General features: G+C 40.2%; 1 protein-coding gene across 15 annotated transcripts in view; it reads left to right on the top strand.

Annotated features, from left to right (window-relative positions):
- Positions 1–27823, top strand: part of nav2 (neuron navigator 2) — a 691770-nt gene that overhangs the window by 538561 nt on the left and 125386 nt on the right. For all 15 annotated transcript variants that reach the window (XM_062967809.1, XM_003214661.4, XM_008106124.3 and 12 more), the window contains 2 exons: positions 3127–3235; positions 4510–4899. In XM_062967809.1, the coding sequence (XP_062823879.1) occupies positions 3127–3235; positions 4510–4899 (499 nt within the window). The remainder of the gene's footprint in view (positions 1–3126; positions 3236–4509; positions 4900–27823) is intronic.

The following is a 27823-nucleotide window of genomic DNA, read 5'->3' as shown; positions in this document are numbered from 1 at the left end:
CAGAGGAATAAAAGATGGGGTTAAGTGAGATTCTGTAGGGAGGGAGGCTTGGGTACATGACAGCTCTTGGTGAGTCTGATGACTCAAGACAGCCAAGTTTCTCAGTGTCTTCATTTTTAATGAGCAGATTGTAAACATCCAGGAGTTGAGGCCTAAAGAATTAAGCATTCTGTGTTGTATAGTAGCCTGTGTGGTATTTATTTAAGTCCTTTTGTCAAGTTTTCTTGTTTTTCAGGAGTCCAATGAAACCCATCTAAATCAATGGTTATATCTTATCTTGCAGATATGCCAACGTCTATTCATTTTTTGAGGTCAGAGTAAATACTATGACACCAATTTCAAAAGGCTTAGATTGCTAGGTTTTAATCTTCCTATATTTGACTCAGTTTGGAGGCTTATTTGTAAAACCTCACTACAAACTAATAGCACGTATCCACCCTGCCCATCACCATATCTGACATAAAACAGAAATTTAATATGGGCTGTGACTCTGCTGATATATATTCTAATATTTCAGAGCTTGAGATTCATTAGTGTTAGCATTTGAGATACCTGATCCATTAACATTAATGTCTTTGGATTTTTAAGAACGTTAATTAATTATTTGACTTGTTAATATTGCTAAATTTTAAAATGTCATTTCAAATTACTAAAATAGCAAGATTGACATCCTAATTGCTAGCGGTAAAAGCTTTAAGCTACACAAGATGATATTTTTGAACTCACAATTTTCTCCTTGATGTTATCCACAGTTTGAATGCATCCTTGAGAACTTTTCTGAAATTGAATTCAGCCCTTGAATTAAAAGAGGTTCCCTTCCCTGTATACATTGTGGGGGGATGGCATTCATTTTCAATCCCTACTGCTCAATATATTGATACTTAGGTGACTTGAAGTATTATCACCTCATTAATTATCGTCAGCCTTTTCACTTAAGTAGAAAACAACCTGGATGAGGTGGCAGAAAGTTCTGTGAACTGTCCCCAGAAGCAGTGTCTTAACAACCAGTGTCAGTTACTTGCGATTTCTTAACAATTACTGTTCATGAAGTCTTCTCCTATCATGGGGATATGGCTTTTTCCATAATGTTTATTTTTGAGAACTGTATATGATTGTCAGTAGACCTGAATAGATTCTGATGGTCCATGCATAGTCATGTAGATCCATTTTAGAGAAGTAGCACTTATAACTTGGTGGAGTTTTCTTAGACTATAGCATGCTAGCAAAGTTCTGTGTTCCCACTTTCTTGGATCTTTTTTAATGACTATTGAAAGATCGGAATTCTGTACTTAACTACATGGTACAAGTTGGGTATCCCTTATCTGGAACTCCAACAAAACACCCCAAAATTCAAACTTGTTAACATGGATTGCTGAGATAGTGACACCTTTGCTTCTTGTTGGCTCAATGCACATACACTTTGTTTCATCCACAAAACAGGCTATATGTATAAGGTATATATAAAACATTAATGACATTCATGGTAAGATTTGGTTCCCATATAAAATATACCACATTATGTACACATATGTACAAATTCAAAAGATTTTGAAAAGTATTTCAAAATCTCAAAAAAATCCAAAAAGCTTCTGATGCCAAATGTTTTGGATAAGGGATATGCAACCTGTAGTGATCTACAGGCAATAATATTATCACATAGCTCTAATGCCATGCAACAGACTTTGAAGCAGCTTTGAATGGCTTCCAGGCAACTTGGCCTTGTGCCGTTAGCAATTCTTCCATAGTAGCGCAAGGGATGCATGTGAAATTGAAACAAAAATTAGAAAAATGTTTATAACAAAAGTTGAAAAATGAAAGATGCCATTGAACATATGATTTTATGTACGGTGGACAAGAAGCAAAATATTTATTGGGGGAAGGAACTAATGAAAAAGAATGAAAAGATTCTGAATTCATGAAGATAACCCAGCAGCCTTGTGGCAAGCCCTCTTATTCCACCCTTAGGTACCTTCCTTCTGCATTTTTTAAACCAAAACACATCTGTATTTTAAACGTATGATTTTAAGACCTGTGAGGCTTATGGCATCTTAAATATGATTTCCAAGCTAAATCATTAAAACATACAGATTTGGAATAGCTACTCTGAAGTTTCTTTTTAAAATCAATTTTCATGGTAACAGATTTTTGGCTGTTGAGCTTTCATTTTAGGCCCTCATAACAGTGAAGGTTACACTATTTTCCTTCTACAGCAGCTTGCCTGAGGACTGATCTTTCATAAGTAATGCAAAGTAAGCCCCTAATTCTTTGCTTTTAGAGCCAAGTGAGAAAAGCTGTAATTTTGACAAGATGCAGATGTGAATTGCATGGTTTGTCAAATTAATGTATTAATACTTCCACAAGTCCCGAAAGTTAAAAGGGATAAACAGAAATTTGCCTTCCCATTATCAGCACTTTTTAATTGTCAGCTATTCCTGAACTGTAAAATTTATCACGCTTAAAATATACTTTTGAAATACACTAAGCATCTGCCAAGGAGCCAACTATGCTGAAACATTTGTTTCTATTAAAAACCAAAGTAGTCCAGGCCCTTTGAATCCCTTAGCAGGAAAAAAATAAAGTATACATTAAATAAATAAATAATCTCAAAATCAAAGTTACAAAATTAGGATTCACATAACTGTTCCTCAAGCTGACAGAACATGATAGAATTTAGTCTGACATTTTAAGATGATAACTCAGGAAGCTCATATTGGATTAAATGTGTATTGGGGAAATCATAGTACCTATTCTCTATTTAGAAAAAGGATTAATTAGAAACATGCCTACGATGTGATGGTTGGGACATACTACAAATTTGCAGGCATCTCTTTTGCTTCCACACACAAATATTGTTTGGAAATTTTCCATGATCATACTGTGATAAAGAAACAAAAGGAAAATATGTTTGACTTGAAGCCATTTGTCTGAATTCAGTTGCTAGTCATAGTTATAAGACACCTGTTGAATCAATTGTGGAATACAGGTCCATATAAATAAACTCCATTGATTTCATGAGTTTACTCTAGTTTGCACTAGCTGTTGGATTTGGGTCATGAAAAGGAAGCTCTTTCTGAGTTACCCTTTGTTTTAAAGTTATTATTGTCTAAAAATTACATTTTTCCCTAGGGGAAGATCCTGAAACCCGCCGATTACGAACTGTCAAAAATATAGCTGATCTCCGACAAAACCTAGAGGAGACCATGTCTAGCCTACGAGGAACCCAGGTCTCTCACAGGTGAATTGCATGAATCGCTTCTTTATTCAAACAGAAGTAGAACTGTGTGTGCCTATCTTGCCTGTTCTTGACTCTGACTGTTTTTGCCCCTGAGAAAGATTAAGAGTGATAATGTGAGATATTAACTGGACTAAGCGTTCATTGTGCTTTATTCCATTTTTTTAAAAAAACGACCCTGGTGCACTTTTTAAAATATAATAGAGAGATTGATGAAGACAAAGTTTTGGATAGTGGGAGGAAGCAAAGGAGATTGCTGTATAAAGCTTAGTCCCATAGAATTTTTCATTAAATACAAGAGGTGATGTTTGAATAGAAATGTGCAAAGGTTACCATCAAGAAGGTTATTTAGGTTTATTTGTGAGAGACTTTAATACACTTTAACCAAATCAGTAATACTGTGTTTAAACAAGCAGTTGAACTGTATTTGACCTGCTTGATAAGGTGCATAACTTAAATTCCTACCTGGTCTTTGGATTAACAAAGCCTTATAATTTTGCTAGTGATATAGTATGTACAATTATTGAAAGCAATGAGCATTTAGAGCACCCTAGTAACATTTTAGAGATAAGAAGAAGTTTGTTACACGACGATTACCAAATATTACTAATAATGAACAAATGTATCAGAAAAATGCAACCATATTAATACTCATTTAGGAAGAGGTTCTATCTTAGTCCCCTTGAAGTGTATTTTGTTTCAGAACTGGCTTCCAGATATATCTACAAGATGAATATTTTACAACATTGACACATGAAGAGTTATAAACAATAACTTTTTAACAGACAAAAATGTCAAAAGCACTCTTCAAAAATCAGTGGCATGGGCATGCTTTCTGTCTATGAATTAAAATAGTGAGCTGACTCTTACTGTAAACAGACATTCAACTGAATGTGAGCATGCTTTCTGGCTCTGGGTTTGTGTGTTGTGAGTACCATTGATTCTGCATCAGCAAGCATTCATATATCATGGGTCATATCCTAAAACGCACAAACATCAACATTAAGGTATATATTCTAGATGAAGTCCCACAGTGAGTTCCCCCCTCCCATTTTCTTGGATGGATATTAAAGGAGATATTGTGGTTTTATTGTTTATATTTATACTTCCTTTTTCTCAATTTGGTGAATTTGGGATATGCTATATTTATGTCTGAGGAATGTGCAGCTTGATTTTAATTCAAATTGGGGAAAAACTGCTACACACCCCAGGCATCTTGGAATTATTTCCAACGTTTGTCACTGTATGTACTTATGTTATATTTTTTCTTTTTCAAGCACACTGGAGACCACCTTTGATACCAATGTCACCACGGAAATAAGTGGACGTAGTATTCTCAGTTTGACAGGAAGGCCAACACCTTTATCTTGGAGACTTGGGCAGTCGAGTCCCCGACTTCAAGCAGGTGATGCTCCCTCCGTTGGCAATGGATATCCTCCAAGAGCCAATGCCAGCCGGTTTATCAATGCAGAATCAGGGCGTTACATGTATTCAGCACCTTTGAGAAGACAGCTGGCATCTCGGGGCAGTAATGTTTGCCACATGGATATCTCAGAAAAAGGCGGCGAGGAAATAGATCTTGAAGGCATCAACATGGATGCTCCTGGTTATATGAGTGATGGAGATGTTCTGGGGAAAAATATAAGGAGTGATGACGTTACGAGTGGGTAAGTACATTCAAGTGTGTTTATATAAATCTAAAATTACACGCATGCGCGCAGGCACGCACACACACACTTCTGGTACTACAGACTTAACACATTAATTTAGAGGACAATACTCTAGGTACGCTAGGACCAGAAGTCAGGTAATTTAGTGGTGCTCAGTCGTATCCACAATTTCAGGTAACCAGGGTCTGGAATGTATCCTTTGTAGATACAGGGGTCTAACTGTATTTGTAGTGTTGGGCAGGGTTTGATAGGAAAAAGTGAAATAATAATTGGTCACAAAATAGGAATATCATTTCTTTTCATATAATATACGTAATGTGTGGAACATGTAACCCTCCAATATTTGTGAGGCTGCACTTCCCATCAGTCCCAACACAACCCTACCTTTTGCATAGCCAATGGCAAGAAATGATGAGACTTCATAGTTCAGCGTTTTGTGAAAGCGCCATACTTGCAAAGGGCATTTATTCTAATTCAGTCCATTGTGGACTGAATTAGAACAAATACCCTTCACAAGTATGGCCCTTTCATATAATGCTGAACTATAAAGTCTCATCATTTCTTGCCATTGACTATTTCAAATTGGATCAAAATCATATGTTGTGATGCCTCATGGGCCTTGTAGTCCTGTTCCTGATACTATCGTGGCAGATGAAGATGAAAACATGGGGTTTTCGCCGGTTCAACAAGAGCCGGAGTCCCTTCACCTGCCGGATGTTGACGTTTGCCCTCAGGAATTCAGTAAACCAGGCCTTAGGCAGTACTCCCCTCCGTTTCCCAGGAAGGAATATTATTCTAAAGACAGAGGAGTCAGAGAAGCTAATCGGAGAAGTCTAAGAATCGCTGCCAAACAACTGGCTGATTAGGTCTGCTTCCCTTGGGAAATTCTAAGGAGTAATGCATCTGGACAGAGTGGGTTTCGCTTCTCGTTCTCTAGGGAAAGAGATTGTTGGCGGGAAAACGAGACCCAATATAGGGGTTTGGCGCGAGAGATTCCTTGCGGAGTCAATTGATCAGCTTCAGGAGAGAGATCGTGTGTGGACTTCGTACCCCAGTTCCTTGCTTCCCGGATCAAGTTTTCGAGCCTTGTCTAGCCTTGCAGTTTAACCACGGACCCTGCTCCACGCTTCATGTTTTGCCTTGTTTCCAGTCACAGATCTAGCCAAGAATCAAGTTTATTTCCAGCCTTGCTGTCAAGCTTCATTGGACTTCCAAGACTCTGACATTTCCCCACACTATTGCTTGGCAAGAGTGTGTGTTTCGGTCAAGTGGATTAAAACTTTGAACTCTAATATCATTTATTGGACAATACATTTTTGGACTATATTTGACCTCTTTTGAAAGGTCTGCTTCTGAACTATATTCTTTACTTGTTTTTATTGCTTTTATATATTTCTTTAATAAAGATATTAGATAGAGATTGGCCTCCGTGTATGGTTTTTGGTGCCCAGCAGCCAGGGTTCTGACAGTTTGACTCTGCCACCCTAAGCACCAAACAACCTAAGGCCAGAATGTCTACAGGAACCGGAGCTGATGCTCAACCACCCAGTTACACCATTTCCCAAGAAGAATTCAATCGGATCCGGGACACACTCCGTACGCAGGAGGGAGAAATACGGGGCTTGAAGGAACGCGGAGCCCGACTCCCTGCCCTAGCGCTACCAACCAAGTTTTCTGGAGAAGCCTCCAAGGTTCATGTCTTCCGTCGCCAGTGTCAGGCGTACTTAGAAGCCCGCCAAGCCGAGTTCCCCCAAGAAGATGTCAAGGTGGCGTGGATCTTCAGTCTCCTAGATGGGCCTGCGGCCACTTGGGCGACGGCATTGTACGATGCGGGTTCCACGCATCTAAACACCGCGCAAAATTTCTTGAACCACCTTAGAAAGACCGGGGGGATCGAGGACGACGAGGAGGCGGCCGGCCATAAACTCCGGCGTCTCTTCCAAGGGGACAGGCCATTGTCCCGGTACATAGCCGAGTTCCGGGTGCTGGCTCAGAACACCGGCTGGAACGATATAGCCCTCAGAGGACAGTTTCGCGAGGGCCTCAACATCGAGATGCAGGAAGAAATCTCTAAGGTGGACCCCCCAGGGACTCTTGAAAGACTCATCAACCAGTGTTTACGGGCTGAAGTCCTGCTTGCCAACAAAAACAGTGGCTCCGAGGCCAGAGTGGAAGAGCTGGAATAAAGCCCCACACTTCTACCAGCGTTCAGCCCCGTCCAATATGGAGAACCCCACCGCCAGCCCCAAATCCCATGGGAAGCGAGGAGGAGCCGATGCAGTTGGGCAATGTGTGCCCCAGACTAGATGTTGCTGAAAAGGCCCGCCGCCAATGCTTGAATCTGTGTTGGTACTGCGGGAATGGGGGCCACTTCGCCAGAGAATGTCCAGCCAAAAAGAAGCCTGCCGCCCGTCTGGTGGCGGCGTCCTCCACGGAGGCGGAGGCGGCCGAGGCGGCTGGAGCGAAGCCGGCGGGGGAAGCCAGCAACCGGGCGTAGAGAGGCTCGCCAACCCGGTCAAAAACTCCACTCAAGAGCCGCAAACGGGGGTCCTATTTCTCCTGGTGGTCACGCTGTGGTCAGTGAAAAAGGGACCCGTCATGATCCATGCCATGATAGACTCAGGGGCAACAAACAATTTCATCGATAGAGAGTATGCTGACTCTCTGGGATTACAATATCATGATTTCAAGAATGCCCGGGTGGTGCAGGCCATAGACGGCCGACCCCTGAAGACAGGTCCAATAAGCCAATGGACTGAGCCCACCAGAATGTGGATAAGGGAACACATGGAAGAAATCTCCTTCTTCGTTACCGAGGTTCCCCACTTCCCTGTGATTTTGGGTATTCCATGGCTGACACTCCACGACCCAAACATCTCCTGGTCCAACAGAGAACTGCAGTTCGCCTCAAGATATTGCCAAAACCATTGTCTAGTAGCCAAGGTCTGCCATGCCCATCATCACCTTGCCCAAGAAATATTCGGACTTTTGGGATGTTTTCAATGAAAAGGAAGCCGAGAAACTACCCCCACATAGACCCTATGACTGTGCCATTGACCTGGTGGAGGGGGCCCCAATTCCGCGAGGACACCTCTACTCCCTGACTGAACCAGAGCAAGAAGCTCTCAGGGAGTTTATAGAGTCAAACCTCCGCAAGGGGTTCATCAGACCCTCTCAATCCCCAGCTGCTTCCCCAGTGATGTTTGTGAAAAAGAAGTCAGGGGACCTACGCTTGGTTGTGGACTATAGAGCATTGAACAATATCACGAAGCGGAACCGCTACCCCCTGCCTCTGATCTCGGACCTATTAGACCAGCTCCGAGGGGCCAAGGTTTACACCAAGCTGGATCTCCGCGGGGCTTACAATCTAGTTCGCATAAGAGAAGGGGACGAATGGAAAACCGCCTTCCAGACCAAATTCGGATTATTTGAGTCCCTAGTCATGAATTACGGATTATCCGGAGCTCCCGCAACATTCCAGCATTTTGTCAACGATATCTTCCAGGACTATCTAGATCGGTTCTTGATCATATACCTCGACGATTTTTTGGTGTTTTCTAGATCACAATCGGAACACGAGCAACACGTCAGAATGGTGCTACAACGATTGCGGGATCATGGACTATATGCCAAGTTAGAGAAATGCGCCTTTGATCTGCAAGAGGTAGACTTCCTGGGATACCGCGTCTCGCCACTAGGGCTCTCCATGGACCCGGCAAAAGTTTCAGCAGTATTGGAATGGCGGGCGCCAACCAACAAAAAGGAAGTACAGCGCTTCTTGGGGTTTGCAAACTACTACCGCAAATTCATCCCAGACTTCGCTCGCTGGTCTGACCCAATCACCAGCTGCATCCGAGGGAAACAGCCTTTCCGCTGGACGGAGCAAGCAGAGAAAGGGTTCCACCAGCTAAAGCAGTTATTCACGACCCAGCCAATTCTACAGCACCCTGATCCTAAAACCCCTTTTGTTGTGCAGGCTGACGCCTCCGATGTGGCAATTGGGGCTGTACTCATGCAACCAGTGGGAGAACATCTTCATCCTTGTGCCTATTACTCCCGTCAACTAACAGCCCCAGAGAGAAATTACACTATTTGGGAGAAAGAACTTTTGGCCATAAAGGCAGCTTTTGAAAATTGGAGACATTGGTTGGAAGGGGCCAAATTTCCCATTGAAGTTCATACTGATCATCGAAATTTAGAGCACCTAAGGACCGCACGAAAGTTAAATCAAAGGCAGCAGCGCTGGGCTTTGTTCTTTGAACGTTTCGACTTCCAGATCCATTATGTGACCCCGGCTCAGACCAAGCAAGCAGATGCTCTATCACGGAAACCAGAGTATGCTGCAGGACGCAGAGAGACCTCAGAATCTCGATTGCTGCAACCCGAAAACTTTGCCACGCTCACAGTGGGAAACACCAAATCCACTTCAATTGAACCAACTCCCTCTAACCCAGAATCCCTTTTCACTCAAGAAATTAGAGCCAGTCAACAGACAGATGCCTGGGCTCAAGAACAGATTCGCCAAGGACTACGTTTCCCATTCTCACTTAAGAACGGGCTACTATGCTACAGGAATCATGTTTACATTCCTCCAGGTCCCGGCAGAGAAAAAGCACTTCATCTGTGTCATGACAGCAAGCCAGCAGGACATTTTGGGCTATTTAAAACCATGCACTTGATCCTGCGAGATTTCTGGTGGCCCAAGATCCGCAAGGATGTGGAGAAATATGTCAATACCTGTCCTGTATGTCAGCGTTCCAAGACACGAAGGGAGAAGCCGTCAGGGCTACTGCATCCCCTTCCCACTCCTTCTCGCCCATGGGAGATAATTTCCGCGGATTTTATCACTGACTTACCACCCTCCCTTGGATTCACCACGATTCTAGTAGTGGTGGACCTTTTTACCAAGTTGGCCCATTTCATCCCCTGCGATGGCCTCCCCACGGCCAAAGAGACTGCAGATTTATTCCTTCAACATGTTTTCCGACTACATGGATTGCCCAAGAGTTTAGTCTCTGACCGTGGATCTCAATTCACCTCTCGTTTCTGGAAAGCACTACAAAAACTATTGGGCATAGACTCTCGTTTATCTTCAGCTCACAATCCCCAAACGGATGGGCAAACTGAGCGCACCAATGCCACTTTGGAACAATACCTTTGCTGTTATGTAAACTACCAACAGGACAATTGGGCTTCCCTATTACCTCTGTCAGAGTTTGCATACAACAATGGTGTCCAGGTTTCAACTAAAGAAACCCCATTCTTTGCAAACTACGGTTTCCACCCACGTTTCTTTCCTTCTGTCATTGAAACCTCAGAAGTCCCTGCAGCGGAGGACTGGCTGCAGGAACTCACAGCGGTGCAAGAACTCTTGCACCAGCAACTGGATCAAGCCAAGGAGGACTACAAACGCCACGCTGACGGCCATCGCCAGCCGAGTCCCGAGATCAAGGTAGGAGATCGGGTCCTGTTGTCCACTCGCTTTTTGCCCTCCCACCGTCCCTGCCGGAAGTTAGATGCCTGTTTCATTGGTCCCTACCCAGTGGTGGCGTAACTTAACCCCGTGACTTTCAAACTCCAACTTCCGCGCTCCATGCGCATTCATCCGGTGTTCCATCATTCCCTGCTCCTTCCGGCGGATGGTGTATGCCCCGATGCGAGCCGTCCGCCCCCCGCCCCTGTTTTGGTGGACGGAGAGGAGGAATTCGAGGTTCAGGACATTTTGGATTCTCGCTTCCATCGCCGCCGCCTTCAGTATCTCATTGACTGGGTGGGGTTTGGCCCAGAAGAACGCTCCTGGGAAGACGCTTCCACAGTCCATGTCCACCGCTTCCGTCAAGCCTACCCTTCCAAGCCGCGGCCCCGCGATTCTCGGAGAGGGGCCCTAAATGAGGGGGGCCTTGGGGGCGGGGATAGTGTGATGCCTCATGGGCCTTGTAGTCCTGTTCCTGATACTATCGTGGCAGATGAAGATGAAAACATGGGGTTTTCGCCGGTTCAACAAGAGCCGGAGTCCCTTCACCTGCCGGATGTTGACGTTTGTCCTCAGGAATTCAGTAAACCAGGCCTTGGGCAGTACTCCCCTCCGTTTCCCAGGAAGGAATATTATTCTAAAGACAGAGGAGTCAGAGAAGCTAATCGGAGAAGTCTAAGAATCGCTGCCAAACAACTGGCTGATTAGGTCTGCTTCCCTTGGGAAATTCTAAGGAGTAATGCATCTGGACAGAGTGGGTTTCGCTTCTCGTTCTCTAGGGAAAGAGATTGTTGGCGGGAAAACGAGACCCAATATAGGGGTTTGGCGCGAGAGATTCCTTGCGGAGGCAATTGATCAGCTTCAGGAGAGAGATCATGTGTGGACTTCGTACCCCAGTTCCTTGCTTCCCGGATCAAGTTTTCGAGCCTTGTCTAGCCTTGCAGTTTAACCACGGACCCTGCTCCACGCTTCATGTTTTGCCTTGTTTCCAGTCACAGATCTAGCCAAGAATCAAGTTTATTTCCAGCCTTGCTGTCAAGCTTCATTGGACTTCCAAGACTCTGACATTTCCCCACACTATTGCTTGGCAAGAGTGTGTGTTTCGGTCAAGTGGATTAAAACTTTGAACTCTAATATCATTTATTGGACAATACATTTTTGGACTATATTTGACCTCTTTTGAAAGGTCTGCTTCTGAACTATATTCTTCACTTGTTTTTATTGCTTTTATATATTTCTTTAATAAAGATATTAGATAGAGATTGGCCTCCGTGTATGGTTTTTGGTGCCCAGCAGCCAGGGTTCTGACATATGTAGATGTTCTGAACATGTGATGTTATTTATTTATTTATTTATTTTTCAAACTTATATGCCGCCACTCCCCTAGGGCTCGGAGCGACTTACAAGAACCGGCTAAAATCAACAATTTAAAAAACATCTTAAAAACATCTTTAAAAAACATCTTAAAAACATCCTAAAAGCACTTTTTAAAACATCAACAACAGAACTCAAAAGCCTGTCAATGTGTCTTCATGTCTACAAACATGTTAATGTGTCTTCATGTCTACAAACTACCTAATCCAGAGTATATTTACTTCTCATATTGTATGCATTGCATATTTAAATATAATAGTTTTTATTCTTCTGAGTAGTTAAATTCAAGACATTTTAATAGGAATAAGACCTTTACTACAAATTGGATGATATAAGAAAACTCTTAGTTTCTCAGTTAATAAACGTGTTTGAAAAAGTATACTACTAGAGTATAGTCTGAGAATGCTGCTTGCGTTAAATGTTGCAAGTGTTTGTTTCAACTTCTAGTAGACTTCTTTTGTTGATTGCAGAACTACAAATAACCACTCTTTCTGCCATTCTGTATGTTGCACCACTATAGAACTTGCATTAAGGCACATATGTATCAACCAACCAAGTGTGCAGTATAGTGAGGATAGATAGTAAAGTAGTCTCATGAGCTAAAGTATTATCCAGACTGATCAGCTCTTCTGGGAGAAAAGCAGGATGTAAATACACAAACACAAACAAATAAAAGAAAATTCCCTTATGGCTACAACACTGAACAGCAATGATGGTTGAGGAAATGCTTATTCTTTGTATAAAGTTTGGTTATCTTTTCATGTCAGCATGTAGTTGCACGTGCATTTGCCATGCCAGAGAGAGAATACATGCATACATATATGTGACTTCAAGTCACCTGTCAACTGATGGCAATCCTGTACATTTCAAACTTTTTATTAGGCAAAGAAGACTTATGTGATGTGTCATTGCCTTTCTCAGAAATTTAGCCAGTAGCGCCAGGTATTCCTTCCTAGTACATTCAAGTAGTAACTGCTTAGTTTCCAGTATCAAGTAGATTTGGTGTCTTTGCCAAAGGGTCTCTTAGTTTTAATCTGTTCCCTTCTTTGTTATAAGAATCCTGCATTGCATTTTGTTTGCTTGCAGTACCATCTAGTGGTAGATAATTTTATCAGAAAATTTGTATTGAACTTTGTATTGAAAATTGAACTTCTTATAAGAGAGTTGAGATAATTGGCAACAACAACAAATTAAAATCTTTTGAATCAATTTTTCTTGTACACACACACATTCAGCAATGTATTATTATACAATTTGTATAGTCAGCCATTTTTCCAATACATTATTTATACCACCAATACACCCATTTGTCAAGACCCAGGCTACGGAGCACCAATAACCATGCGCAGAGGCCAGATTCTAATTAATATCTTTATTAAAGGAATATATAAAGTCAATAAAAACAAGTGAAGAATGAAGTTCAGAAGTAGACCTTTCAGGAAAGGTCAAATATAGTCCAGAAAAGCAATGTCCAATATGTGATATTAGAGTCCAAAGTTATAATCCAATAACCGAAACACACACTTTGCCAAGCAAAGTGTGGGGAAATGACAAGGTCCTTTAGTCCAATGGAGCTTGACAACAAGGCTGGAAAACAAACTAGATTCTTGGCAAACAAGACTTGATACGAGGCAACAAGAAGCAAGAAACAAGAACAAGGTCCGTGGCGAGGTCCGAAGAACAAGGCAGGCTTGGAACTAGAACAAGGTCCTAGAAACAAGAAACTGGAGTTGCGTAGTCCACACACGATCTTACTCCCGAAGCTGACGAATTGACTCCGCAAGGATCTCCTTGCGGTAGAACAGCTATATAGGATCTTGTTTTCCCGCCAAGGAACACTTTCCCTGGGGAACAAGAAGTGAAACCCAAGCTGTGTCCAGATGCATGACTCCTTAAGATTTCCCAAGGGAAACAGGCTTAATCAGCTAATTGTCTGGCAGCGATTCTGGCGCTTCGGCGATTCGCCTCCCTAGCGCCTCTATCTCGATTATAATTATCCCGGCGAGAGAACGGGGGAGAATTCTGCCCAAGGCTTGTTTGGCTGCCTTCTTGAGGGCAAACATCCTGCAGGTGCAGGGGCTCCGATTCTGGCTGAATCGGTGGGAAACCAAAGTTTTCCTATTCGTCTGCCATAATAGTACTAGGAACGGGACTACATGGCCCATGAGACATCACACCATTAAAATTAACTTACCCACCTTCCCTCACCTAAAAACTCTAGCTCTGTGTGTGTGCGTTGATCTTTCTGACTTTCACACTGCATGCAGATCCCTGTGAACAGGCTTCATACAGAGGGTGATTCTAAATATTTAGTCCAGTGTGTTATTTGGTGGATCCTGGTTCCTGAACTTTAGCTTCTACTTTTTAATGTAATGGTTCCCAAGCCGGTTCAGACTTCAACTCCAAAAGTTAGCCAATAGTCAGAAATTTTATGAGCTGAAGTCCAAAACACCTGGAGGTTCAAAACTTGGGAACCACTGCCTTAATATGTATTCAAAACAATACTTTTGAATCAAAAATATGTTGACCACTGTGCTTGGTAGATGCAAAACTTAACATTGTTTAGAGGACTGGAAAACAGAGCTTTATTTTTCTAAATAGTATCTATAAATTATGAGTGGATCAACAAGCAGGTGATCAATGGGCTGTGGTGTCCCCCTCGACCAGTTTTTGTGGTTCCCGGAACATTTCCCCTCATTTCTCACAACCGAACATATGAAAGCAGAGAATTGCAATCTTGGTTGCCACCAGGAACTGTGATTTACTTAGTGGCCTGGGGGGAGCAAACTGGGCTCCAAACTCTTCATACTATAAAGCATATATTTGGAACTCACTCTAGATACAAATTCTTGTACATGTAATTGGAGTAGTGCATACTATTTTCAGAAACCTCAAACCAGTAAACTGGGACCTGGAGCCCAACATTTCTGAAAGGCATGGAGTTGGGCAACACTTTCAAAAATTATCCTATATGCACATGGAAGTGGCTTGTGAGTTAAAAATTAACAGCTGCAAAGAAATAATTCTCCTCAACTTATGAGGTGCCTTGCTGGATAAGTCCAAAAGTCTAATGAGCTGAACACATGCACTAGTAGTTAACCGAACTAGACATTCTCTGTTTCCCTCTCTGGTTTTACACCTCATAGAATTACAGATTTTTTTTTTGTTTTTCCTATTCACTGGCATACCTCTAAGTGTCAGATTAAATATTGAGTATGAAATTGTTGGTGCTTGATGATACATGAATGCTATAGTTGCTTCAATGTATTTGAATCATGATTCTGAAGTGGAGCAAAGAAATTAAATCCTTGCACTGTTGATTTTGGACTTTATAATCAGAATATAAAATCATATTAATGTATTCCCCAAAGAAAGTGAGCATTCCAATACTGTGTTGTAGAGACAGTATTGGATAAACTCCCAAAATGTGTTGAGGGACATAAACTGCTCTGCCCAAGGGAAGGGTGTTACTCTATTAAACATAACAAATATTTAATAAAATGGTGGACTGCTGTGTGTATAGTATAAACAGTTGTTTCTGTAACATCAGTTTCATGAGTCATGTGTTCCTAATTCATCAAAGAAAATTGGGAGAATGAAGTGTTCATTGCAAGCAAATCAAATGGAGAAGTGTGAGATTACCGTTCAGTCGCATCTGGAGGGTAACATATACCTAGCATACAGTTATTCAGGGTGGGCCTTAAGTCCCAAAGGGGTTTCAGTATTTAATAACACCTTTTTGTTTCTAATTTACAATTCCATAGAGTCATATACAGTATATGTGTGTGTGTGAAATAAACTTGCATTACGTGTGACAAATCAAATATTTTAAATAGCGTCAAATACCATATCATCATATACAGTATGTATCAGACTCCTTTATGACTTTTAGCCCACCATGTACATGTATAACTTCTAAAACATTACCGTAATTGTAATGACATGCTAAAAATTCATCTGTTCAGGGGTATAGCCATGAAGAAGAGGCATAATGAAGGCATTGTACTCCAAATAAAAAGTCTGCCTCCCCTAAAAGTTTTTTTTCAGCTCCCAGTTTCTAGCATTGTGGGGACTGACACATAGAAAATCATTTTTTTGTTTTCATTTCTTTGGTAGCTTTGCCTGCCCCTTTATTTGGAATGGATACTTAAAACCCATCTTTAAATGCTCAACGAATGTTTAAAATTACTAGAATACTATAAATTTTGGAACTGAAGGAGATTTTCATAGTGGGAGGGATAAAATTCTTACTTGGGATCCAATATGCTATTTTTGCCCCCTCCAGCAACACTAGTATATACTCCATAAAATATAGACTAGTACAGACTGGGAACAACAGTGGTGTGGCATGTACTTTAGTGAGGTGGCATGTTTTTAAAGGTTGTACCACCCTCCTGTGCCTTTGCCTTGTTTGACCCCTTCCCCCAGTATCTGTCTACTCTGGGAAATTATGTATTTATCATCTGCCAGACATCTCATTGACAAGAGGGTGGAGTAAGCACCATGTACAAATTGGGCAGATAGAAAGGGTTACACCCTAGCCTAGGAGAATTTGCAGAGGCATTTTGCAGTGATTTAACCAGAAAAGCAAAAGAACTTCCAAGATTAATTAAAATAGTTTTGAACATGGTTTCTACCACTGTGACAAGGAGCAGTTTAAAAATAAGGGGAAAGGCTAGTAGGAAAGCAACTTGAGATAAGCAGTAGAACAAATGTGTACAAATTCTTTGACATATCTTGGTATAAAAACATAACAAAAAACTTGAAAAGATGTTTACAGTTCAAATGCCCTCTTGTTAGCTGGCATGCGTTCCACTGTCATCTTCAGCATGGTAAGTATCCCTGTTTTTACTGGCAACTAGATAGGAAAGAGAGCCAAAATATTTGTTTGAGCCAAAACAAACCCAGAGGCCAAGATAAACCATTGCAGCCCCATGTTCTTGAATCTTTCCCCGATCTATGTTGGGTCATGGGAAACATTGTGAGGCCTCAATTCCAGGTCTGTCCAAGCATATTTCTGGCAGGAAACAGTTATGGTATCTTGAGGTTAAGAGGAATCAAATTTCTCTTGGCTTGTAAATATCTGTAAATATCTCCAATTATGTCTCTGAAGACCTGAGCAAGCCGCAGGTGCTTGTTCAGAAACCAAATGACCCCATTCCTCAGGGAGCTGCCTTGTCATGGATACCAAAAACGTACAGAGCCGAGCTCCCTTGAGGGAGAAGAGAAAGAATAGTATAATATAATTCAGACTTTTCTTTAAAAATAGTTGCCAAAGGCAATTCTAGATATGTACAATATGAGCTGTTAATGTGTGACTATGAGTATGACTATTTGGATAGTGGTGCATATTTCAATGTATTTCAGAAAATAAATCCAATTCAAATGTGGTGTGGCTAGATGTACAACTAATCCCCACATGTAGAATCCAAAGTACCGATCTATATGCACAGATCTCCTTAGTGGGATCACAATACTTGTACTTTCAGATGCAATGCTACATTCTATCTTACAAAAATCTGTAAAGACAGTTTTATAATCAGTTTGGCTAATACTATAAATAAGTCCACAAAAGATGCTAGTTCACACAAACATTTTATTAACCTGCTGAGGGCTTGCAGTTTAGAACAGAATGTAATTTCTCTTATTTCAGCCAATGGCATATCTGTACTAAAATAAGAGGAAACTATTTCTCCACCTTGGACAGACAGTTTGGTTTCTATGCTACACAGAAAACTGGGAGTAAGGACAAAGCCCAGTAAATTATGTTGACTTGCTATAATTCCAGGATAGTTTAGAAAATTTTCTGAGCTCATGTCAGTGTTTCTTTCTTAAACTGAGGTGAGCAAGAAAGATATTCAGATCATTTGTCCTGTTCCTATTTGGAAGATGTTTGGCATTTAAACCTCATTCAGATTGGTCCAAAAAGGCATTAGTGTTCATAATATAGCTTCATGAGTTTTGACAGTTGCTATTGCTTATCTTTCCCTGTTTCATTATTTTGAGAAACTGTTTGCAATAATTTCTTGAGTCTGCATCAGGGTCTTCCAAATGTTTGTTGATGTTATTTGCAGAAATGGTTCTACGATTTGAAGGATAATTTTCTATCTTACATTTTTTAAATCTTAGAAAAATTGTGCAAAAGTGCCATTTTACTGATGTATTATAACACTATAACTATCTTAGCAAATAATGAGAGATAAAGGAGAAGAGAATGTTTTTTTAGTTCAAATATTTCTTGAAATTAAACACAATTGAGGATGATAATAAAATTTTATAGCTGGTGCTGGAAATTTCTAGAAAATGGACCCCAGTTTGGTTTGTAATACCTGAAGATCTTGCAGGAACTTCCCTCCACATCTGTACAAACGTTTTACAACAGACAGACGGATTTTTGGAGAAATGTTGTCAGATGTACTTACAATGCTTAGTTTTTAGGAACTGATGTTTTATTCCCATACCTCAACTTCCTGTGCTGTGCCAATTATTGAGAATGTAAATGTCTAGTAGTATAATTTATAATATCCTTTAGAAAAAAATGAGATCCTGGAAGTAATTTTGATCCCACTTTCATCTCTAAGATCATCTGGAATTGAAGGGAAATTACTTTAACTAATTTCTCTCAGAGTGCAGTTGATTGTAGACAAGTGACTAAGCAATACATGTACATTTGACTTAAGAGTTTAATGTCTTTTGAAGATTCTCTTATGGAGAAAGCAACCTGGCTAGAGACTTACAGATGCATCACTGTAAGTGACCTTCCCATTTTCCCTCATTCATTGCAGAGGCTGCATTGTTCTCTGTCCTCCTACAAATCTATATGATTAAAGGTGTTTGTGAACTTATATTGTGGAGTTTGCTCACAAGTTGAGTTTTAACAAGCACGGTTTGTTTGGTTGAAGATAAGGATGCAGCTACAAGACTCGTGAAACAAGATAGAGTGGAATTAGCTTGAGTGTCGGGTAACATGGACAAGATGTTGATGTGAGCCTGGTGCTTCCAGTGGTGGATACTACATGTCAGTCTCACTATGCATATAATATTGTCTGGAAAGTATCAGTGTTATATTTCTTACCTGTCACTTTGAACCGAGAGTTCATTTAATCATAGTTCTGAGTGAACTAGTCAGTCAGGTCAGTTTAACTGTATGTTCAATTTGCTCAAAAAGTGTTCTAAAAAAATCAGTAACCATCACCTATACACATAATAAAAGTGAAAATCTGTATGTGCCCACTCACACAGACAGCTTCCGGCCTCCACAAACAGACTATAGTTCCCAGTGCTGAGGAGCCACCAAGTCACTCCCTCCCAGGACATTGCAGGTTACAGCAAACACATCCTAGTGTTCCTTTCTCTCCATTTGCATGACCACGTTCACTGCCTCTCTCTTAGCCCTTTCCTATTCTTTTCTATGGCACACAGCAAATAGAGGAATTGCTCAGCATCTGAACATACTAGAGAGGTTTGGAGAGAATTCACCATGATTTATAGAGTTGTGGGGACTGGGATGTATAGTTCACCTGCAATCTAAGAGCATTCTGAACTCCACCAATGATGGAACTGGAACTAACTTGGCACACAGACCCAACATGGCCACATTTGCATACTGGTGGGGTTTGGGGATGAATGACCATGACATCCAGGAGTTTTAGTTCACCTGTATTCAGAGAACACTGAACCCAGCAAACGACGGATTTGGACCAAACTTGGCCCATAAATTCAACATGGCCAATTGGGAATATTGATGGACTTTGGAGGTGATTGACCTTTATCTCTGGGAGTTATAGGTCACCTGTATTCCATGAGCTTTCAGAACCCCACCAATGATAGATCTGTACCACACTTGGCTCACAGACCCAACGCTGCCAACTTGGGGTGATTGACCTTGGCATCAGAGAGTTATAGTTCACGCATATTCAGAGAACAATGAACCCAGCAAGTGATGGATCTGGACTAAACTTGGCACACAGACCCAACATGGCCCACTGTGAATATTGGCAGGCTTTGCAGGTGATTGACCTTGGCATCAGAGAGTTATAGTTCACCTGTATTCAGAGAACACTGAACCCAGCAAGTGACAGATGTGGATCAAACTTGGCACACAGGACCCAACACGGCCAACTTTGTATACTGGCAGGGTTTGGGGATGATTGATTTTGGCATCCAGGAGTTACAGTTCACCCATATTCAGAAAACACTGAACCCAGCTAATGTCAGATCTGGACCAAACTTGGCACACAGACCCTACATGGCCAACTGTGCATACTGGAGGGGAGGGGGGGGGGGTTGGAGGGTTGACCCAAGATATTTGGGAATTGTAGTTCACCTGCATACTTATGCATTTCCTAATGGTAGCATTCATAAAAAAACAAAAGCAAAGACTGAGTTTTTTTCTAAGGCATAGCGTAACATAGGACCAAACTGAAAATATCTAACACCTAAAAACAAACAGGGCCCTTCTCAAATAACCCAGGCATTGCCAGGTACACAAGCTAGTTAGAATTAAAATACACAATTGTATAAGTTCCATTACAATTAACTTAAAGCTCTGTTACAAGTAACTGAAAACTTTGAATTGCTTAAAACAGGAAAACACTCAACAATAGTTTAGGCATCAGTACTGAATGCTGATAATATCAATACTGTATTATACTTTCATTGCACAGTTAACTGAACAAGTTGTATTAAGAAATCCATCATTTCTATACATTGATTCATCATTCTGTGCAAATGTGTATAGCTGTAACTACTGATAATTTTAAAAGAGAAGGCATATAGATAATAATAATTCCATATGATTTTCACATCACTAGTAAACATGGCATTGTATAAAGATGCAAAGGCACATCCTGATCCTCATAACCGCATTCTGTGATTCTGAAATCCAGATTCGTTTTAGGACTCCAAACCTCTAAGCCACTATCCTAATTTCTAATAATAACAAGTCACACTTGGTGAATACTGAACTGCTCTGCAAGACAATTCAAATGCAATTGGAACTTCATACATTTCCCACTATTCATACCAGAAGGTCCCTAACACTGTTAAAAATAAATTGAAGCTTATAGGTCATTTCAGACAATGCCATAAGATTAAACAGCTTGCCTTAGTGTAATGAGGGCTGAACTAACTAATAAGGGGAGCCTAAAGCTCGCCTCATATACCATATATGGCTATATGATTTCAGCATGGTGAATAATTATAGTGTCGTCTGTGTTAGCCTTGATGAATAAGCTTTTTATTTGAACAGCTTTCCCCGATGCTAGAGCGGAATTATTGGTAATTCTGTGAAAATATTTTGAATATAGTAGCACTGAAAATAGTGAGACAGAAAACCATTTTGGCGAGGGGGGTGCTCTTACGCCAACTATCCCCAGAATTATGCTAATGAACAGTCTTTCCCTACAGCCTCCTCTTATCCATTTTGTATCTGTCAGATACGGAGAGTGCTGCTAGTTCAGAGCTTTTTTATACTTTCTATAAGTGGCATTTTTTTCCTATTGTCCCACAGTGTTAGTAGTTTATTTATTTATTTATTTCCAATATTTATATCCCGCCCTTCTCACCCAAAGGGACTCAGGGCGGCTTACAACACTGGCACAATTAGATGCCTATACAAAATCAATCAACAATACATCAAATCAGTTAAAACTGTTAAATACAGTATAAAATTACAATATATAAATTAAAAATACGTATGCTCAGATCCGTTCGTCCAAAAACCTCGTTCACACTTTGTCTTTGTAATACAATGGATATGGCCTGTAGAATATTAAAACATACAAGTGGGGGACTTCTCATGGGACATCTGTAAAGGAAATAAATGAGCTAATGCTGTACTCTTGCCATGTCAGTCATGGTTTCAGCTCTAAAAGCAATCTCAGTTCCAAGCTAGCACACCCTGGGTTTGTCCACCAGAGGGAAATGTGATCTGAACACTCAGTCTGTGGAATTCAGTAGAATTTTACTAGTTTCAACTTTTCTGTTGTTTTATTCTTCAGATCAACATTATTTCTTCTCCACATCTTTCTTTGCTAAGTCTAGACAGATTATCAGAATAACAGTTCCTTCATTTTTAACATACTTGAGGTCTCAATTGTACTTCAGATCTGAAGGTGGAATAAAACTTCCTCCTTCCCCTTAAGGTCACCCTGGGTTTATTTGCCCCTAGTCAGACAGGGAGATACTTCTCTCTTCATTTTGCATTTCAAAAAAGCTGGAAGATCATGGGTGTGAAAACAGAACACTGACCTTAGGCAGACCTGAATTTGTTCCCGACTTTCACCACCTGCAGATTTAAAAACACTGCACATGTTTTGAGCTGAGTGTTGCAGTTAACACTGTTAAAGCTCTATTTGGCTTACAAGTTTCTCTTGTTCAATTCCAGTTCCATTTGTTGCCAGCCATACAATGTAGCGAATACTTTCTTTCAATCAGAAGCACCAAATTCTTGATATGCACAGTATTTTATATTATTTCTTTTGGAATGTCTAGCTGGAAACCACCAACCAATTTAGCATGTTTTAGATGATGATGGTGGTGAATTCAGCAGAAATAATAACCAAGAGTTTTTGTGTTGTTTTTATATTATTATGCATTCAGCATTACAACAGTAATAACCGGAGCCCCCAGTGGCGCAGTGGATTAAACCGCTGAACTGCTGAACTTGCTGACAGAAGGGTTGGCGGTTCGAATTTGGGGAGTGGTTTTAGCTCCCGCTGTTAGCCCCATCTCCTGCCAACCTAGCAGTTCAAAAACATGCAAATGTGTGATGACCCATGGGCCTTGTAGTCCTGCTCAGGACATGGTAATTCCTGATGAAGATGAAAACTTGGGTTTTTTACCTTCCCAGTCTGAACTGGATTCCTCTCAGCCAGATCTTTCCCAGGCAGATCTGGGAACCTTGCACCTGCAAGAAAGTTGTCTCCCAGAAGTATGTCAAACAAGCCCAGAGCCTACTTCTCCCGTGTTCTTGCGCCGGGAGTTTTGTAAACAACAGAGAAGTTTAGATTCAGCTTCGCGCAGGAGTGCAAGAATTGCAGCTAAGAATGTAGCCAATTAAGACTGCTTCTCGTGAGAATCTTTAAGGAGTTTAACATCTGGTCTCAGAGTTTAGCTTTCGTTTCTGATTCCCAGAGAACTGTTTCGGTGGGAAAGTTAGACTCTATATAGGTGTTTTGCCCGCGTAGTAACTTCGCGGAGTCAATTCGTCAGCCTACGGAGCGAGTTGTGTCTGGACAGCGCGCTCCGGTTCAAGCCTCGCTCCTGCTCAAGCCTTGCCTTGCTATCCAGCCTTCACCTTGCTTCCCAGCCTTTGTTTATCTACGGACTTTGCCTTGTTTCCCAGGATCAATCCTTGCCTTGTTCCACGGATTTATCAAGTTATTCCACGGACCTTGTTCTTGTTCTTAGTTACCTTGTTCCACGTTCAAGCCTTGTTTCAAGTATCAAGTTATTTCTTAGCCTCGCTCAAGTTTCATGGACTAAAGGACCTTGTCATCTCCCCTCACTTTGCTAGTCAAAGTGAGTGTTTCGGTTATTGGATTACAACTTTGGACCTTAATATTTCATATTGGACATTATTTCTTTGGACTAATTTTGACCTTTCCTGAAAGGTCTGCTTCTGGACTATCTTTTACATTTGCTTTTACTAACTTTATATATTTCCTTAATAAAGATATTAGATAGAATCTGGCCTCTGCGTATGGTTATTGGTGCTCTGTAGCCTGGGTCGTGACAAAATGTGAGTAGATCAATAGGTACCGCTCCAGCGGGAAGATAACAGCGCTCCATGTGGTCATGCCGGCCACATGACCTTGGAGGTGTCTACGGATCATGCCGGCTGTTTGGGTTAGACATGGAGATGAGCACCAACCCCCAGAGTCGGACATGACTAGACTTCACATCAGGGGAAAACCTTTACCTTTACCTACAGTAATAACCACCAGCCAATGCAGGGTGTTTTTGTGTAAAACTACCATGTAGATTGTGGAAACATATAACGAATGGACACAAATATTTCACAACCTCCACTTGTAAAGGTTAAGTTTTTTCACTATCCCAGTTGTATCTCTGGAGATTCTGTGCACTGCAGCCCCCAGATTAACTCTTACAAGCTCTGTCTACACTTTATGCTACTTTGGATGGGCATTTGTGCCATTAATTCATGAATGGGTGCATGGATACATTTATGGGATCTCTGATTCTGTCCAAGCAAAAAACTTTAGTCATCATTGCTCCACATGATCTTCCAGCTTTCGATTTGGGCAAACCAGCTGGGAAGGGAATGTGCAAACATGGTAAAACATCATGGTTTCTCTGTGTACAAGCTTGCTGTTTAACAGCTTCAAATGCCTTGAAGGAAGCAGCGTTTGGACTTTCTATGAGCAAAGCCTATTAGGATAGTGCCCCTATCAGGCCTTGAGGCTTACAGTCCTCTTGAATATTTTTCAGCAATCCTGACAATCTTCCTGGAGAAAGAGCTTGTAATTACAAGCTAAGTCCTGTGTCTTTTTGGATGCAGCTGAGTTAATACACCTCAAGTACAGTAGAGTCTCACTTATCCAAGCTAAACGGGCCGGCAGAAGCTTGGATAAGCGAATATCTTGGATAACAAGGAGGGATTAAGGAAAAGCCTATTAAACATCAAATTAGATTATGGTTTTACAAATTAAGCACCAAAACTTCATGTTATACAACAAATTTGACAGAAAAGGTAGTTCAATATGCAGTAATGTTATGTTGTAATTACTGTATTTACGAATTTAGCACCAAAATATCACGATATATTGAAAACATTGACTACAAAAATGGCTTGGATTATCCAGAGGCTTGGATAAGCGAGGCTTGGATTAGTGAGACTCTACTGTACATTTAATCTACAATGTCCCAAGTTTCAAATTTTCATAGGCAACTGCAAACAGCAGTACCCAATATTGTTTTCACCAGCTGTTCCCAAAAAATAAGTGGCAGGAAAGATGGCCAGTTAGACAGCACAGCAACAAATACTGTAACTACAACCACCTTTCAAAATTTTTGTCCCCCTGGAAGAGCCCTTAGTTCAGCTAACAACATCCCAAATCCCTGTAGGAGCTTTTCTCTATAACTGTACAAATCTTTTACAATAGACTTAGCAAGGCTTTTGGGAAAGAGTTCTTAAGATGGATTTGAAGGAAAATGAGCTGTGGGAAGGTAAAAAGTAAGATTCAATTTATCTTTATCAGTTGCCCAAGTCTCTTCCTGGGTGTTCTTGGGTCGTATTGATTTTGATATTCACCACACAGAGAAGGTAATTGTTTCCCAATGGTGAGAACCCATGCATCTTTAATATATGTTCCAAATCACACAAGAGCTCTATTACGTAAGTTTTTCCCACCCAGTTAAGGCCCTTCATCTCACCATGAGGTTAACTGAGAGGGATTGGTTCCACAATTTGACTACTATTATTCATATTCATTCTCCACCTGAATGGATTCACATCACAGAGAACAGCTCCCACAGAACCATCTGTGCTTGTGAAGTGTTGCTCAGAAAGTGATGGAGGAATGAAAAATGAATGGCTCAGCAGTCTGCGAAGAGAGAGTTCCATAAACCACATTCCATGTACATGATGCTTTTTGAAGATCTGGCCTTCAGAAATGTTCCAAAGGCTTTGTCTGGGCATGGGTCTGTTGCAATGAAAATTTAAAGGCTCTTTTAAATTTTTTAAGTACTGAGTGACCCATTTTTGTCTCAGTTGTTTATCTGATAGGCTCTTCTCTTCTCAAAGAAAATTTAATGTGTTGTCGAATGGCCGGGATCACAGGGTTGTTGTATGTTGGAAAGAAAATTAATAACAAAACTATATAATAAACTGCTGGAATGGGAAACGGAGACGGAAGTAGTCAAGAATTAGATAGTGAATTGGGCAAAAAACATAGGTAGGTCAATTTTTCTGTCAAAATGGACTGAGATTTGGACAAGAAGAATGAAGTTTACTTATGCCACGGATTTAAAAGAAAACTGTTTTAAAATTATACATAGATGGTATTTGACCCCCAAAAAACTAAGTGTAATGTACAAACAAGCCAATGATAAATGTTGGAAATGTAAGACCAAGGAGGGCACATTTTATCATTGTTGGTGGATTTGTAATAAAGCAAGAGAATTCTGGAATATGGTGCATGGTGAAAGTCAGATAGTTTTAAAGATGAACTACTCAATGAAATCAGAGACTTACCTTTTGGGCATTCTGGATAAAGACATTTTTCAGGATATCAATAAAGAAAAACTAGTTATATTCTTGTCAATGGCAGCAAGGATGGTCTTTGCAAAGATGTGGAAGATGGAGCAGATACCAGATAGAGAAGATTGGTTAAAAAAAAGTATGGGAGATAAAAGACATGGAACAGCTAACATACTATTTGAAAAAAAAATACTGGCAAGGGTGTAAAGAAGACTGACTGGTCGGTATTTGAAGAGTATATGAATTTAAAGTACAATCCTTGAAGAATAGTAGGAAAATAAAGATTTTCTTTTTAAGCAAACGGGAGAGAACTAAAAAGAAGCAGAATAAAAGAAAACTGAACAGGAACAAGAGTTTAACGGAAGTTCAAAAACCTTTTTTTTTCTTTTTCTCTAGGATTTTATAATAATTATTTTTTTGTCTCTCTTTCTATTTTTCTTAACTTTCCTATAAATATTGTTCCCCCTCTTTCGATGTATAAGCTGTATGAAAATTTCTAATAAAAATTATTACCAAAAAAAAAAAAAGAACTTGTTGAGTATATACATATTCAAAAGATGGTATTTGGTTTGGCTGAGTACTTCATCCATTTGAGAACAAAACTTATAGAAGAGCTTGTGACTGAACTATAATCCTCTATAACTTCTCTCATGTATTTTCATTTCTACAGACTGAAACTTATAATGACTCTAGCTAGCTATTTATTCTTTGTTTTCAATCCAAGGCAGGGCTTGTGGACAGACATCACATTCCACCCTTTGACCAGAAAGGTCAACAGGGAGATGGTGGTCAGTTAAGACTTGATGGGTTGACAGAATATTATAAAAATATGGTTTAGCACAAACGTTTAGCTAAAATAACAAGAAAAACAAAACTATATTGAACTGTATGTCAGAATTCCAGTACTTGCTTTTTGTGTTGCAAAAATATTTTAACTCAGAGTTTATAACTCTTGTGCCTTGAAGACTACCATTTTTTATTTTGAGGTTTCCCTGTGGACACTGAAACTGCACTTCAGTTCCTTGTGTTTTACAGTTGGAAAATAAACAGGAATCTCACCAAACACTGCAGCTGTTTCATTTTGTTAAATAGATTTTGTTAAATCTATAAATTGCTGGTGTTGGAAGTAATGAGTTACAGACAATATTCATAACTACTTTATCCTTTGGCTAGCAAGAACATATTAAAATTATGTTTCAAAAGCAATGTAACAATTTGAAAGAAATTACTTCTTTTGCCTAATGAGTAATAGGTTCTATTTACGGTCAAAAGGTGTTTGTTTTTCAATAATAATTCATTCACTTAGAATGTTAAAATGTTCCTCTTTCAAAAAGTAATTGAACATAATAGAGAAATAACTGATAGTACAACCATAAAATGAATTAGTTTTGCCAACACTGTCATGGGTAATCCTGTGAGTTAGAGCAGCATTCCATATACATCACAATCCTATTGATTTGGGTAACTGGAGATCATGATTTCTATATAATGAAAGTCATCTTGTTCATCAAAATATAGTGATCAGATTATCTTTTAAATCTCTATATGGGCGAGGAAAAGGAACATATGCCACTTTTTACAAATGTGATTGCAACTCAACTGGAGATTTCACAAGACTAGCCTTGGAATATGATCTGGATTATGTAATTTTAATTCTTGTTTTAATGTTATGTTTTAATTGGTTGGTTTTAATGTTTTTGTTTATCCATTGATGTATGTATATGCAGCATTGAATTGTTGCCTTTGTAATGCTGCTTTGAATCCCCTTTGGGGTTGAGAAAGGCAGGATACAAGTATGGTAAATAAATATATAATATATTTACAAGAGACTTGTGTACTTCTGAAATATA

Source organism: Anolis carolinensis, chromosome 1, assembly GCF_035594765.1.
Source record: "Anolis carolinensis isolate JA03-04 chromosome 1, rAnoCar3.1.pri, whole genome shotgun sequence".
In the NCBI taxonomy this organism is placed as follows: Eukaryota; Metazoa; Chordata; class Lepidosauria; order Squamata; family Dactyloidae; genus Anolis; species Anolis carolinensis.
Note: the sequence above shows the minus strand (reverse complement) of the source record. Positions and strands in the feature narration are given on the sequence as shown.